General features: G+C 49.1%; 1 protein-coding gene across 2 annotated transcripts; it reads right to left on the bottom strand.

The window, feature by feature from the left end:
- Positions 1-646: 646 nt before the first annotated feature.
- On the bottom strand, positions 647-11,823 carry cdc42ep4a (CDC42 effector protein (Rho GTPase binding) 4a). 2 transcript variants are annotated; one of them, XM_027010835.2, is made up of 2 exons: positions 11,737-11,823; positions 647-3,444 (listed from the first exon to the last, which is right to left on the bottom strand). In XM_027010835.2, exon 2 carries the CDS (start codon positions 3,281-3,283, stop codon positions 2,240-2,242), a length of 1,044 nt encoding a protein of 347 aa, XP_026866636.2. In that variant the 5' UTR covers positions 3,284-3,444; positions 11,737-11,823; the 3' UTR covers positions 647-2,239. The 2 variants fall into 2 exon arrangements, with proteins under 2 accessions (XP_026866636.2, XP_035388261.1); XM_035532368.1 differs by having other exon boundaries at positions 11,560-11,812.
- Between the last annotated feature and the right edge of the window lie 1,249 nt (positions 11,824-13,072).

Here is a 13,072-nt window from a genome sequence, read left to right as displayed (position 1 = left end):
AAGGGCTGTAACTCGCTCACCCATGAGGGCTGCAAGTGGATTACATTTAAAAAGAGGTGGAACAAAGCCATGCGGAGACAGACGCAGACAGAGGTGGACACGCAAGGGGAGCTCTGTGGCATGAATGTTTAATAGCAGTCTCAGAGCATGCGGTGGCTGAGCGATAAGACTGCCCGCTCCATCAACAGCAGGGGTGCTGCAGAGTGTGGATCACCGGCCAGATGCTCCGTTCCTGACCCCGACCTAACAATGGGAGGTTCCACAAGGACCCCCCACATTGAGAGGAACCGGTCACTGCTGGGAGGGGAGACCATGATCAGGGTCATTGCCACACACTCGTTCAAACAACACTAGCAGGCAGACAATACACCCGCATGGTTCTCGTGTTTATTCGCAATGTTCCGACTCGACGCCTCTGCAGTCTAAACCACTCGCGTTTTGTTTTTCTACTGATCACCTTGGCGTACAGATGTGGACATAAGCCATTACTTGTTGTCTGAAGAAGCAGTGAAGATGTAGATATTTCAACTGTCAAAATGCACAAGATGGCTTCCATCAATAAATAAATCAATAAATCAGACAGACACACACGCACGCACGCGCTATTAACTGTGAGATGGGGTCTTAGTCAAACTCACCACAGACATACTTGATCATTTCCTTTTATTGAAAATATAGCCATAAATGTTGTCTTTTTCAAAACTAGGTCACCAAGCAAAGAAAAACATATATAATAGGATATTAAAAAAAGGATGAAAGACTCAAAGCGTGATGAACAATGCTCTTACACAAAGAAGACCAGACTTCCACCTTATAAACACCAGCAAATCTGGAGCCACATTTACTTTGTTCTTTAAATTCAAAATAGCCTTCCTGAAAAAAGCTTCCAAATTATACTGGATCTGCTACACAATGCTTTCCCCCTTGTGTGGTTTATGCAAATACACTCCAGCTACGCATTTCCCTTAATTAAGTCCAAGGTTTTAGCCTCTGATTTGAATACTAAGGTCAGTCAGGGAGAGCCCCTGCTAAGTCCCATGTGAAATCATATCCAAATTGTTTTACATATCTGATTAAATTTGGCACTTCTGTCATTTTGACTTCAGGCTAAAAGGGAATTTTGCTGCTAAAAGGTCTGTTAGAATTTCTTACAACTCGTTCCTTGGCTACTTCCTATAGCCTACAACATAAATAAAGGCCCAGATGGGAAGGCCTCACCAACATGTGATGTGTCTTTTCCCAGAAGATTCTCCTGACTCTGAAATTTCCAACCAGGAGTAAACTATGTGAGCAGTAGTTAGTGTTGCCTGTGTCCCACACTCAGGTGATATTTCCATTAGGGCTCATTGGCTGTGCCGAATGCCAGGCGCTTCCTGTCCGGAATACCAGTTTTAGCTTAATTAGTGCAATGACACCATGTCTGCTAGGATAAGAAGACAAAACGTTCTCCCACCAAACCTCACAGAGTCTGCTCCTGGCATCAGACCCCAGTCCCACACATCAACTGCCTAGCGGCTGAGCCAAATCGTTCCCGGCACATAACAGGGAAGGAAGTACGAAGATATGCAAGGCACAGCAGAGACAACCAGGATACGAGATCCTGTACAAAGTCAGGGGGAAAAGTGTAATAAAAGATTTCTGCTAAGAAGCAGGCCACCGAGTGACAGTCAGCCAGCTGTGGGAGGGCAGAAAACGGAACCCGTATCATCTGCTTCTGCGGCTCCTTCCGTTTCTGCCGCTATGCTCCCGGGCCTGTCGCATGCAGCTGGCGGACTGCGTGATCAGGGCGGGAACGCTTCATGCTCTCTCGAACCTTCAAACAAGCATGCGCTGATAGTGTGGTGAAGAGTATGGTAGCCACGTGGTGACGTTGTGCACGCCCATGCTCGGTCAGGCCTGGCGGGGACAGAAAGCAGAAAGTGCAAACAAAGAAATTTGAGGACGCAGAGTTTCCTATTTTTGGGATGCCCCTCATGGCCACCCGCATGCCCATCTGCGTTCTTTCCTAAAGCAGGCGCCGGCAGATGCCGTTCCCAGGTCGGGAGAGGCACGGATGGAGCGGGGAGCGGTGACCTCGGCTACATTATTCCCAGAGCCACCAGAGTATGGTTGTGATGTGCTCATATCCACCTTGCAGGACCCAACAGCAGTTTTGGACTTATACATAATACGAAGACGACTGTCTGATTGTTTCCGTGTTTCTTTGTCCATGTGCAGCTTCAGTAAGACCAGCGCAGTCTCATACACGGATCTCGTCGTCCTCGTCCTCTAAGAAGGAAGAGAAGGCTCCTTCCTCGCCCGGGCGGTAGCTGTGGCCGGCGCTGTCCGCGTCCGCTCCGTAGGGCTGTCCCGTCGGCTTGTCCTCCAGGGCGTGGGAGCCCGAGCTGGAGACGGAGCAGCTGTCGGCCTGCTGCAGCTCTCTGGGCTGGGGGTCGGCCGCGGCAGCGGACTCGCTCTGCATCTCCATCTCCATCTCCACTGAGCCGGGGGCGTGGTTAGGGGCCATCTGCTCCGCCTCTAGCTCCGCCTCCTCCTCCTGCTGCTCTACAACCATCTCCTCCTGCTCCTCCTTCATTGCATCCTCCTCCTCTTCCCCTCCCTGGTCGCTAGGGAGCGGAGAAGCCTGCCCTTCGCTGTTCTTGCCCTCCTCAAAGCCCAGGTCCTCCTCCTCTTTCTCCATGACCCCGAGGATGTCTCCCAGCATGGAGGGCCCCAGGTCCACGTGAAAGGACATCACGGACTCGGCGTGCTTCATGCCCCCGCCGTTCCACGACGGCAAGGGCCGCAGGTCCGTCAGCTCCCCGAAGCAGCGCTCGTGGAGCTCCAGGTCCAGCTGGTGGGCGGCCGCCCCGTTGGAGGCCTGCTGCCTCAGAGGGCTGCCGGCCAGGCTCTTGTGTGCCCTGCTGGCTGCCGCGTCACCCTCCCCCTCGTTCAGGAAGGGCAGTGACAGGGCGTTTTTCACGAACGTGGGCGAGCCCCTAGGGGGCAGCAGCGTGTGCTCCCGCTGGTCGACGCGGGTGACCGACTGCGATCGCTTGCTGCTCCGGAAGGTTCTGGACAGCAGGCCCGGCTTGGGCGAGCGGGGGTGGGCGTCCGGCGACGGCTCCCCGGTGCGGCTGCTGAGGAAGGAGGTGTCCCCGAAGGCGTCCCCGCTGCGGCCCACGTGCATAGTGTGGCGGAAGTCGCCCAGGGGGGCGCTGATCATCTCGGTGGTGAGATCCATGCGGGAGCGCCGCTTGGTCTGGGACGCCGAGCTCGGCACCAGCTGCTTCAAAATGGGCATCCTGAAGTCTTCGAGGGCTCCGAATCTAGACGTCTCCACGAGAATGACAAACCGGCTCTGCTTTTAGAAGTACGCAGACGCTGCGGGTGCATCCGGAGGAAGACGCGCCCCGTGTCCTGTCTCGATGATGCCTGTGCCTCAGTCTTCAGGTGAACTCAATCCTGTGCAAAGAGGGGAAAAAAACAACACAAGAGATCAGCATAAGCCTCTACAGCAGGCCGGACACAGAACGCTGAACCCGGCCAGAGCCACCGACGGCACGAACTCCGTTAAGCGAATTCGGGTAGTGCTGTGTCATTCACTTCCCCCCTGCGCGAGATCAAGAAAGTCGTGAGTGGAGCAGTTCCAGGGACTCTTATCTGCACAGGGGTGCTGAATACTGATGGGAGCTGCAGAATGCATCGTCACTGTTGGCCCGCCCTCCCCCCTCCCCCCCTCTCCCCCCCTCCCCCCTCCCCCCCTCTCCCCCCTCTCCCCCTCTCCCCCCCTTCCCCCCCTCTCCCCCCTCCCCTCTCGGTAAGAAAGTGTTTGGCTGCAGCACGCAGTTCACAGACGGCCTCTCGGGACAGAGCTGACCGAGGTTTTAAATCAATGGCGAGATAAGATAAGAATTGGAGGGGAGAACACAGAGTTCTGGTGAAGGTCGCGGCCGGTCCGGTCGCCGTCAGCGTGGCGTCTGCGCGCCACCGGCCGCCTGCGTAGGATAGATCGGCGTGCAATGACGAGTGCAAGGTCAAGAAGGAGCAAAATGCTGATAAATTGTGCGACAGCGATTTTTCGTCAAACAAAACGATGCCCAATGGCAGTTAGAACTCCCTTTACTGCGTGGCCGTCGGTGTGTATCCTGAGAGGCACACAGCAGTCGGGTCCAGGACAAAGGCAACCCAGAAGCCCCTCGTGACGTATAAAGCCCGGGAGCACAGACGGCGAGCTTGCTGGTGAAAGCAGGTCTTAATCGTGGACGACCCCGCCCCCGCCCCCCCCGGTCCGCCCCCTGCCCTTATTCTAGCTCGTTAGCTTCAGCCTTGCAGAATGACGGACAGGCTGAGTGCCCCGTCCCAGCCCTGATGCATTATTTAGGAGCCCCCGCCTCCGCCCGACACCCCCCCACTCCAGCAAGCACTGCTCTGCCTCGGCTCGTGCTTTCCTCTGCCTACGCCACACTCACTTCCTGCCGATGGGTTCACCTGAACGCATTGCCGTGGCAACACGCTGTTGCATGCAGACGAGAGCGTTTCCTGTCTGTGTGCTTTTTTTTTTTTTTGGTTTGTTTAAGGCCATATAGAGAGAAACCTGCTAACTGATTTGATCCGGACCTCTCAGCGTTCGGCGTCATACGGTTTCGCTGCTATTTCGGTGCGGAAGGGATATCAATTTCACTGCTAACAAATTGTGCAAGTAGATGCGTGGTTTAGTCATAACAGTTAACATGGCTTTATAAACAAATCATTTTTTTCAACTTGACATTTACCCTGTGATGTGGCCAGCTCAAACCATACTGTCACGCAACAGTATCGAAGGCCCCTTCAAAGAAATCCAACACAACATCCTTTCCTGTCCCTCTGTGACTGAATGAACGTGAACTATGTAGGCTGGGCCGTCCCTTAATGTCAGGGAGCGTTGGTAAGGCTCCAGGATACTGGGGGGCCTTGTTACCATGACAGCACTCAGCTGATGCTCTGAGGAGAAACATGCATGCAAAACACACACGTGCGTACACGCATGCATGAAAAAGAATTGACCCTTACCAACCCCTCAAAATTACACTGGGTTGATTTGAATAATGGTCAGTGTAATAACATGAGGCAAAGGGCTTCCCATAAAGCACAGGGAAGCTGAGTGTTTTGGGAAGTGCAAAGAAGAAGAGAAAAAATACATACACAAATAAAAGTTTTAATAATGGAGGTATTAAAAAAAAAAAACTGCAATTAAGCACAAAAAAAAAAAATAAAATAAAATGCAGCGTGTGTGTGTGTGTGTGTGTGTGGGGGGGGGGGGGGGTGACTGCTGGAGCTTTTGAAAAAAGCAGCACATGAAAAATGCAAAGCTTCAGTCCCCCTGGTGCTCCCCGACACCTCTGCAGGAACTGCCATTACGCACACACGCACGCGCAGTATCAGCCATTAGCCGGCATTACTGGAAGGTCTAATAACCAGGGCTGGGGGGGGGTCATTCCACAGCCTGGTCTGTGGGCCGATCCCCCAGCAGCACTGGGGCAGTGATGCTTATTTATAGGCATGTGCGGATGCAAGAGGAGTAGGGGAGCATGAGAAGGAGGCGTGGGAAACAAAAGCCCTCCGAGGGGGCCGGCGACTCTCCAAACAGCCCCTCGCCCTGGGTCCCTCCACCTCTCATAGACTAAACACACCTCCCTCTCTCCAGCATCCATCCCACTATCCCCACAGCAACGCTGTTACATACTAACCCGTGACCCTCGTGTGTGTTTAAAGGCTTAGTGAGGCGCATTAACTCGCGCACACACACTACGTGCACGCACAGTTGGGAGCGGTTCCAAATTCTATACGCATTTCTCGAATTACTGTTCTTCCTCTTAACACAGACATCTGGCGGGGGGGATTGCTGAGAGAGAGTGCAAGAGCAGCAGTGTGATTCAGCCTTAGATTGTAAGTACACTGTACAAGGCTGAAGCACTTCAATGTTTTATGTTGGATAACAAGGGCAATTGCTGAACACGGACTGACGAATAATAAAACAAATGATTTAAAAAATCCCAAACAGCACTTTGCATCGCAGCACTGCTCATAAAAAGAACACCCCTAAGACTGAAAAGAAAGCCAGTCTGCATGTGGATTCGTTTGTGTATTGTTCTGGTAGAGGAATGTCCAACATGCCACTTCACACTTTCTTTCAATCCAACTTGCAGCCACTAAATCACTATTTCATGCGGACAGGCGCTTAAGAACAATTACATTTAAGCGCATCTAGAGCGAGGCGCACAGAGGGACACGGACTCCATTCATGAACATGGACCAGTTCCATTTCCCTGATTACTGACCATTTTCTCCCGAAAGTCTACCCTCCAGCTACTCCAGCCACGCTTGGCAGCGTGGAGGGACTCCTCCAGCTGGGGTAGAGGCATCTGGTTGGGGCTGCGATGGGCCACCAGCCTGGGCGGAACCCTGGATGACCCAAGGGCGGCTCAGAATCGTCCACGCATGGCATTGCAGCGGATCCATTCCTGCTTTGTGGGACACTTGGAGTTCCCAGCTGAAGGCTTTAGTGGACTGCTATCATAAACCAAAACTAAATATGAGTAACAATGGTTTATTATCTCAGTGACCTATCCGGTACCATTGTAACCATAACATGCATTAAGCAAAGTATTGCCTGAGGAATTGGAACTGTGACTTAAGAGCCATTGACGTTTAGCTTCTGGCAACACCAACACTACACACTTAGGGGATGTCTGACTCAAAGTAGCATAAAAAAATAAAAATAATATGGCGAGTACCAGATTTTAATTACCTATAAAAAATATTTATCATTGCCTGAGAACAGTGCAACCAAGGTACATTATACAACTTTAAACAAAGAGCCTGACCTGACCAAGCGTCAGGTCAACCCTTACCTGGTGACTGGAGTCGGTACTGAACAGGAACCTTGTTTTCAGAGCTTTGTATGCATCTGCTTGAGCAGATAAAGCCCAACTGAAGGAACCTTAGAGCTATTCATTAGAGATAAGGCAGCAGCACACAGAGGGCTCGTTAAATGGGTCTTCCTTCCTTCCTTCCTTCCTTCAAAAGGCAGAGTGAGGACAGATGTCTCTCGTGGTCATCAACACTCACCCAGACAGCTTGGTACCCCCCCCCCCCAATTAAGGCAACCAACACTATATATTCACGTACTCAGAACGGTTCTCCATTCATATCAGTCACCAAGAGTGAATTAGGTTTGTCTAAACTGGCAATGAGAAGTTCATAGGTTTAAATTACGCAGTTGGCTTCAGATATCAAAGGTAAAGCTTTGTTCTAACAAAGGACAACCTCATTCATTTCAATTCTACAACACTTCAAAAGAAATGGAAAAATATCCTTCTTCACAAATGTGTGTGTGTGTGAGATTTTATATTATATATAAATAAAGAAATTAAACATAGCAGGGACAACCAAAGCCATTCCAGTCTTCTTCACATGACATCTGCTCATCTTCACACCCCTCTGTTATCAGAACAGTGCAGTGCAGTCATGCAAGTACAGCTGCCCATGTTTTGTGCCCAGCAAAACTACAGTGCTTTACGTTTCCAGAGAGAGTCCAGTGAGGGCTCGTTAACAGCAGTGGCACCGATGGAAAACAACACCATGTGACCTGTGGCTCCTGCACTAAAGGCACACACGTCAGCAGACCTGGAGCAGACAAGGCGGGGTGGGAAAAGAAAATTCAATCCCTAATTAAATCGAAAAGACTGATTAATGATGGTACAGGGTAACAAATCAGGTGGTAATTTGATCCCCAAAGAGCTTAGCAGCACGTGGCTATTGGAAGGACACAGAAAGCTCAGGTTTTTTTCCCTAGGTTCGCCCTCTGAGCAGAATGATGCCTTCACCAGCTCTTGATCTGGTCGTGGATCATGTCTTAACCTGGCAGGAACTCAGGCGGTAACAAGGGTCAGCCAGAGAGCAACCCAGTCAGAAAGCAGCCTGTGCAGGCCGCCAGGTGGAGCACACCAGACAACTGGCAGAAGACCTCAGAAGGTGCGAACATGGCGGTCCAATCAGGACTGGGTATGGCGCAACACCGTGTGATGAGCGCATTGCAATAGGAAGGGGAGTCTGGAACTTCAAGGAAACAGGTCAGGGCGCTTAAAACGCCGCCAAGGGCGTCACCCTCCTGGGAACAGAAGCAATTGGCATCAAAGGTCAGATCCCTTCCCCAGGCCGCCAAGGAGGCCCAGAAAGGAAAGACAGGAAGGATCATCCATTATAGAGGATGTTTTTTGCTATCTGAGCTAACAGGGAAGTTTGCTTGGCACTACTAATGCTGTGCACAGCCATGCTCTGGGGGGGGCAGCAACATGGACAAATCAGGAGCAGCATACCATTTCTCCCCCCCCCCCCCCACCCCACCAGCCCTCTCATACCAGCAGAACCCCCCCTGCCCATCCTGAACACACACCACAGACAAATCACTTACTGATCACACACTGAACGAACAAACAAACAACTATGTGGGCTGATTTAACCACTGACTATCCAGGGATAAAATATAATGTTCAGAGAGGTCACTAATAAACACTCAGCACTCACGGTTAGTTTGTGCATAATGAGGCTTCCCAGGCCTGGAACTGTTTACTCATGCTGCAGAATACTGAAAGCAACCTGGGAGATTTAAAAACCAAAAACGCTCTTCTTTACATTCTCAGATGCAGGAGATGGGGCAGCGGCTACCGTGCCACTGTAGCACACCTGGTCAAGCAGGTATTGCAAGGTGCCAGCAACGAGTCACGGGTTCAATCTCAAGGGAGCACACATTCTGGCATACTGATAAACACGGAAGTTGCTCTGGCAAGGAGCGCCCGATGAAAGCAGCACAGAGACGATCTTGCCCACGGTCCATTGTAGCAGACCTTCTAACGACAGCCACGCTGCTCTCTGCAAGCCCAGAGACAGCAACGAGTCTCGAGTGTCTCTGGGTGTGACCCTGCCCCCCGCCAGTGACTTATACCAGCCGGACCAGGTGTGACGACTTACCCTGGAACCACAAACCCACACGATCGGTTTTTAAACACCTGGAACCTTTCACGATGAATGGCACTCTGGAGTTTATGAGGTGGTGTTCACACCGTTCTGGAATGTGCTGAGATTTTTCTGCCCCGTCATTCCACAGTGCCAAAGCATGCATGCCAAAAAAGCAGATGGAACACTCGAAGCGTATGTGGCAAACTACAGCCAGCGTGGACACGGGTATAAGAGATGATCGGGACAGAACACTCACTACAGCACATGGAATCAATGGAGGGTTGCAAAAGTCAATGGAGGGTTCCACCTGACTCGTGCACTTCCTCTTCCGCCAATACAGGTACGCTGCAGAGTGCTCAGCATAAAAGAGCTTGTGTATACGGAGAACGGTCTACACTCAGCAACTCCACCACACGAAAGCATCTGACATGGTTAGGTGGAGTTTCCGGCACTGTTGGTTGGTTTGCAGTCACGCACGAATTCTGTCACACGCGACCACGCGTCCCAGCGGAGGCCGAGGCCACAAAAAGACTTGAGTCTGGCCACAACAATCTTGATAGCAGTGTGTTGAATGGGATCCATGAGTTGGTACTTCCACTGGAAGAGCTTGAAAGAGAGAAGCCTGCAAATATACATATTAAGAAATGTATTTTAATAGATTTGACTCGAGTACGAGGTCAAGATGGCCTTTAAGGGACCATAGCAAAGTGCTCCGAATCCTGACACTGCTCCCATTCATAAGACCAGCCGTTTAATAAAATCTTGTGCGAAGGGATCCCAAAACAAGGAAAAAGGACTCTCCAATCTCCTTCACAGACTTTAACGTTAAGTTAACCCAGTCTGGGTAGAGGCCAAAAGCATCTGTGTTGAAGAACCCGAGGACAGCAGCGAGGCAGCTGGCACCGTGTCCAGCGCAACCCAGTGCAGAATAATGGCGTTCATTAACCTCCAAGGCTGGAACGGAGCGTTTCCACGCCGATGCGGCCAAAGGGCCAATCAGCTTGCCACTGGCTTGAGAAACATCTCAAAGACTGAGACTGCTCACGGGGAGGAGAACCTTCCGTATTATGCTTACAGCCCATGTCAAAGGGTGGCTTTTTTGACAGGGAGTCCAGGGCCAGCTCACAGCAGGACACTGAGTGAATGCAAGGCCACGCCGCTGTTAAGAACTAAAGACGGGAGGCTCGCTTGAAAACCTAGACGGAGGAAAGCACAGAGCAAGATTTTGCTTACCGTGCTAGAACGGGGCCAGTCTAACTGTGCAGCATCCGTGCCCAATGACACAAATCAGGCTGCTACATTTGAAAAGCAGTGCATTGAAAGCAGGATCGCAACTCAAATTTGGGCTGCATGCTAAATAAGTGGGTAGTGTTTCAGAATAGGAGAGATGGTAAAAAAGACTTTTCTAATCACACACACACACACACAGAGTTTGACAGGCTAACAAACAAACAAAAAAGCTGCAAAGGTGTTTACACATGGATCACGTATGCTTTTCACTTCTTTAGCTTAAATGTAGGTTATTAACGGTCGGTATATAATGCTGGGTAACTTCACGATCAGACTCACGAGACTGCAAAAGCAGATTAATCATTTACCCGTAGTATATGGGACCTTATTTCCGATAAGCGGATTCTAGGGTAACCTTGAGTGTAGCTATCTTAGACTAGCTTCGGGTTCATTTCACTGCTTCATTGCCGGACACATTTTTATTGTTCGTTTTTTGGTTGGTGTGTGTGTGTGTGTGTGTGTGTGTGTGTAGTTTGGGTCCATCGTAACTCAACCGTGCGCCGCTAGCACCCATCCCAGACGCGTGCGCGCTCGCAACAAAGAAACGCAGTTCCATCTGTAGCAGGGCGCACGTTCAAGTTACATATCCTAGACAAATAGGCTGATTATAACAAAATGAAAACAAACAACAACAAAAAAAACAACTAAATATAACCAACAGCCATAGTGTGGCAAACTATTAAAGGATAAATTTTAAAAAAGCACATGACCCGGCTGTACGTATATGCGTTGGATAGCGTTAGTGGGATACAGGAGACAATCGGGCAACCAAGATCACAACCAGAGAAGAAAAGATAATCATGTTCATATTTTGGACACTCTGAACAGGAAAAAAAAATTGGATCGCGGCCTAACTTCGGGGATAAAGCAAGGAGAGTTGAAGAACAAAGATAAACACCAAGCCTTCCAACCACCGATGGACAAATTATACACGAACAGTGAATGCATCGATAACCAGGAACAGGTTCATTGTTCTCCAAAGACAAGAGGAGTCGTACAGATTTTTGCTCATCTTGGGGAAAGACAAACGACCGACGGATTGTCAGCAATCAACTGTTCAACGGGTTTGGCCGATACAAATGAGAGGCCCCTCGAACACAATTACACTAGAGACCTATTCCTTAGTATGTTTACTGATGACATATTGATAGACTACTTTAACACGTGTTAAAGTACCTTAACAAAGTACAATAAAATAAAGTCAAAAGGTCTCGTCCTTTAGTGAATAAAACAAGGGTGAAACATGCACGGCTACTGTTAGACTGAGACCGCCGAAAAAGTAGAACTTACTGTTTTAAAAAAATCTCGCATCCGGCCAACGTTTTGTACTCTTATTCCCCAAGTGCCCGACGTTACCTTCACCGGTGTCTCGATCTTCCATTCAGTAACTACTACACGACTTTGAGCATTTCTCTGCCCGTTCGTGAATTCAGCAACACTGCAGTAAAAGATATTTCCCCCAGTTACCTTCAGCAGCGCAAAGAAATATCGGCAACCGCATCCTTCCTGTTGAGGAGCGTGTAACGCACTGCTTGCGCAACGCTTCGTTCAGTTTGCGCCTTTCGTTCACTGGACCCGCCTCCAGCCAGGAGGGTTTTAAAGAAGCAGTACGTTAAAGAAGCGCGTTGGGGAGAGCTGTCGAGATTCAAACTGAATCTCAATGAAGAGCTATTCATTGCTGATTATGTGAGCTTCAGTTGTAGTGTATAATCTTTAGAGCAGTATGTATGTCTGCCCACTGGTTATTTTGGCGGCTATTTGAGTTGAACACAGACCCCTCATGGTTCTGTTCCGATTCACTGGAAAACTTTTCATTTTGCTCTGTTTTAAAAAAAAGTGTTGAAGTGTTGAAGCTTTACAACTGGGATTTGCAGTTTATTTGCCCATTTAACACTTATTTAACAAATGTTGACTTACAGACCACTTGCTTACAATAGCAGAATGGAAAAAAATGTGATACAAAGAGCCGTGATGCATTTTCTTTTCTCCATGACCCATCCGTGTATCCTTTGAAAGTGTTCTCTCAACAGGAACGTGATATACTTGCAGGCCCTTGCAGTTGAATGACTGCTGCCTGTCTTGCTGTTTGAAGATTTAGTCAGCACCCTCCGGTTCTAACTCATTTGTGTATTCACGTGATGAAGGATCTTTTGACAAAAGTCTGCTACAGTTTGCACCTCAACTGTGGGCTATAGGGGCAGGTTGTATCCTCTTGCAGGACAAAGCCCCAGGCCCTGGTACTTAAGGGGAATGGAATGTCTAACAGTTAGGTCATTATCTGTGGTTAGGACTAAGGCTGTTTTCAGGGTTATCAGTGTTTTCAGAGGAGAAAGTCTTGTATACAGACTGTCTCAAAGATAAATGGCTAGTCCACTGGAAAATAACGATACCCGTTCATTACCACATTCATCCTACGCAATGACCAAAGGTCTCCAGTTGTTTCATTAAAAGAACAAGCTTATGAAAAATGATTTAGACTTATGTTCCAAGTTTCAAGTTCCAAGTTTGGTTTATTTGTCACATACATAGTCATACACAGTACAACACGCAGTGAAATGGTGGAGTGCTCTGTCCAAACTGGGGAAGAGAACCAGGGGTGCATAGAGAAAAAAAATATATATACAGATAAATATATATATATATATTCTATGTATGTACAAAAATATATTAACAATGTATGTACAATGTATGTCATAATTTTATTAACAGATTGATGAACAGTGTGCTCAAGAAGTAAAAGTCTTTCATTCATATTTAAAAGGTAATTTCCTCCATTTGCCTGTATTCCCGGGACTGTGAGGAA

The sequence above is a fragment of the Electrophorus electricus genome, chromosome 1 (assembly GCF_013358815.1).
Source record: "Electrophorus electricus isolate fEleEle1 chromosome 1, fEleEle1.pri, whole genome shotgun sequence".
NCBI lineage: Eukaryota > Metazoa > Chordata > Actinopteri > Gymnotiformes > Gymnotidae > Electrophorus > Electrophorus electricus.
The sequence above is the reverse complement of the archived record's forward strand: the minus strand, read 5'-3'. Positions and strand labels throughout refer to the sequence as shown.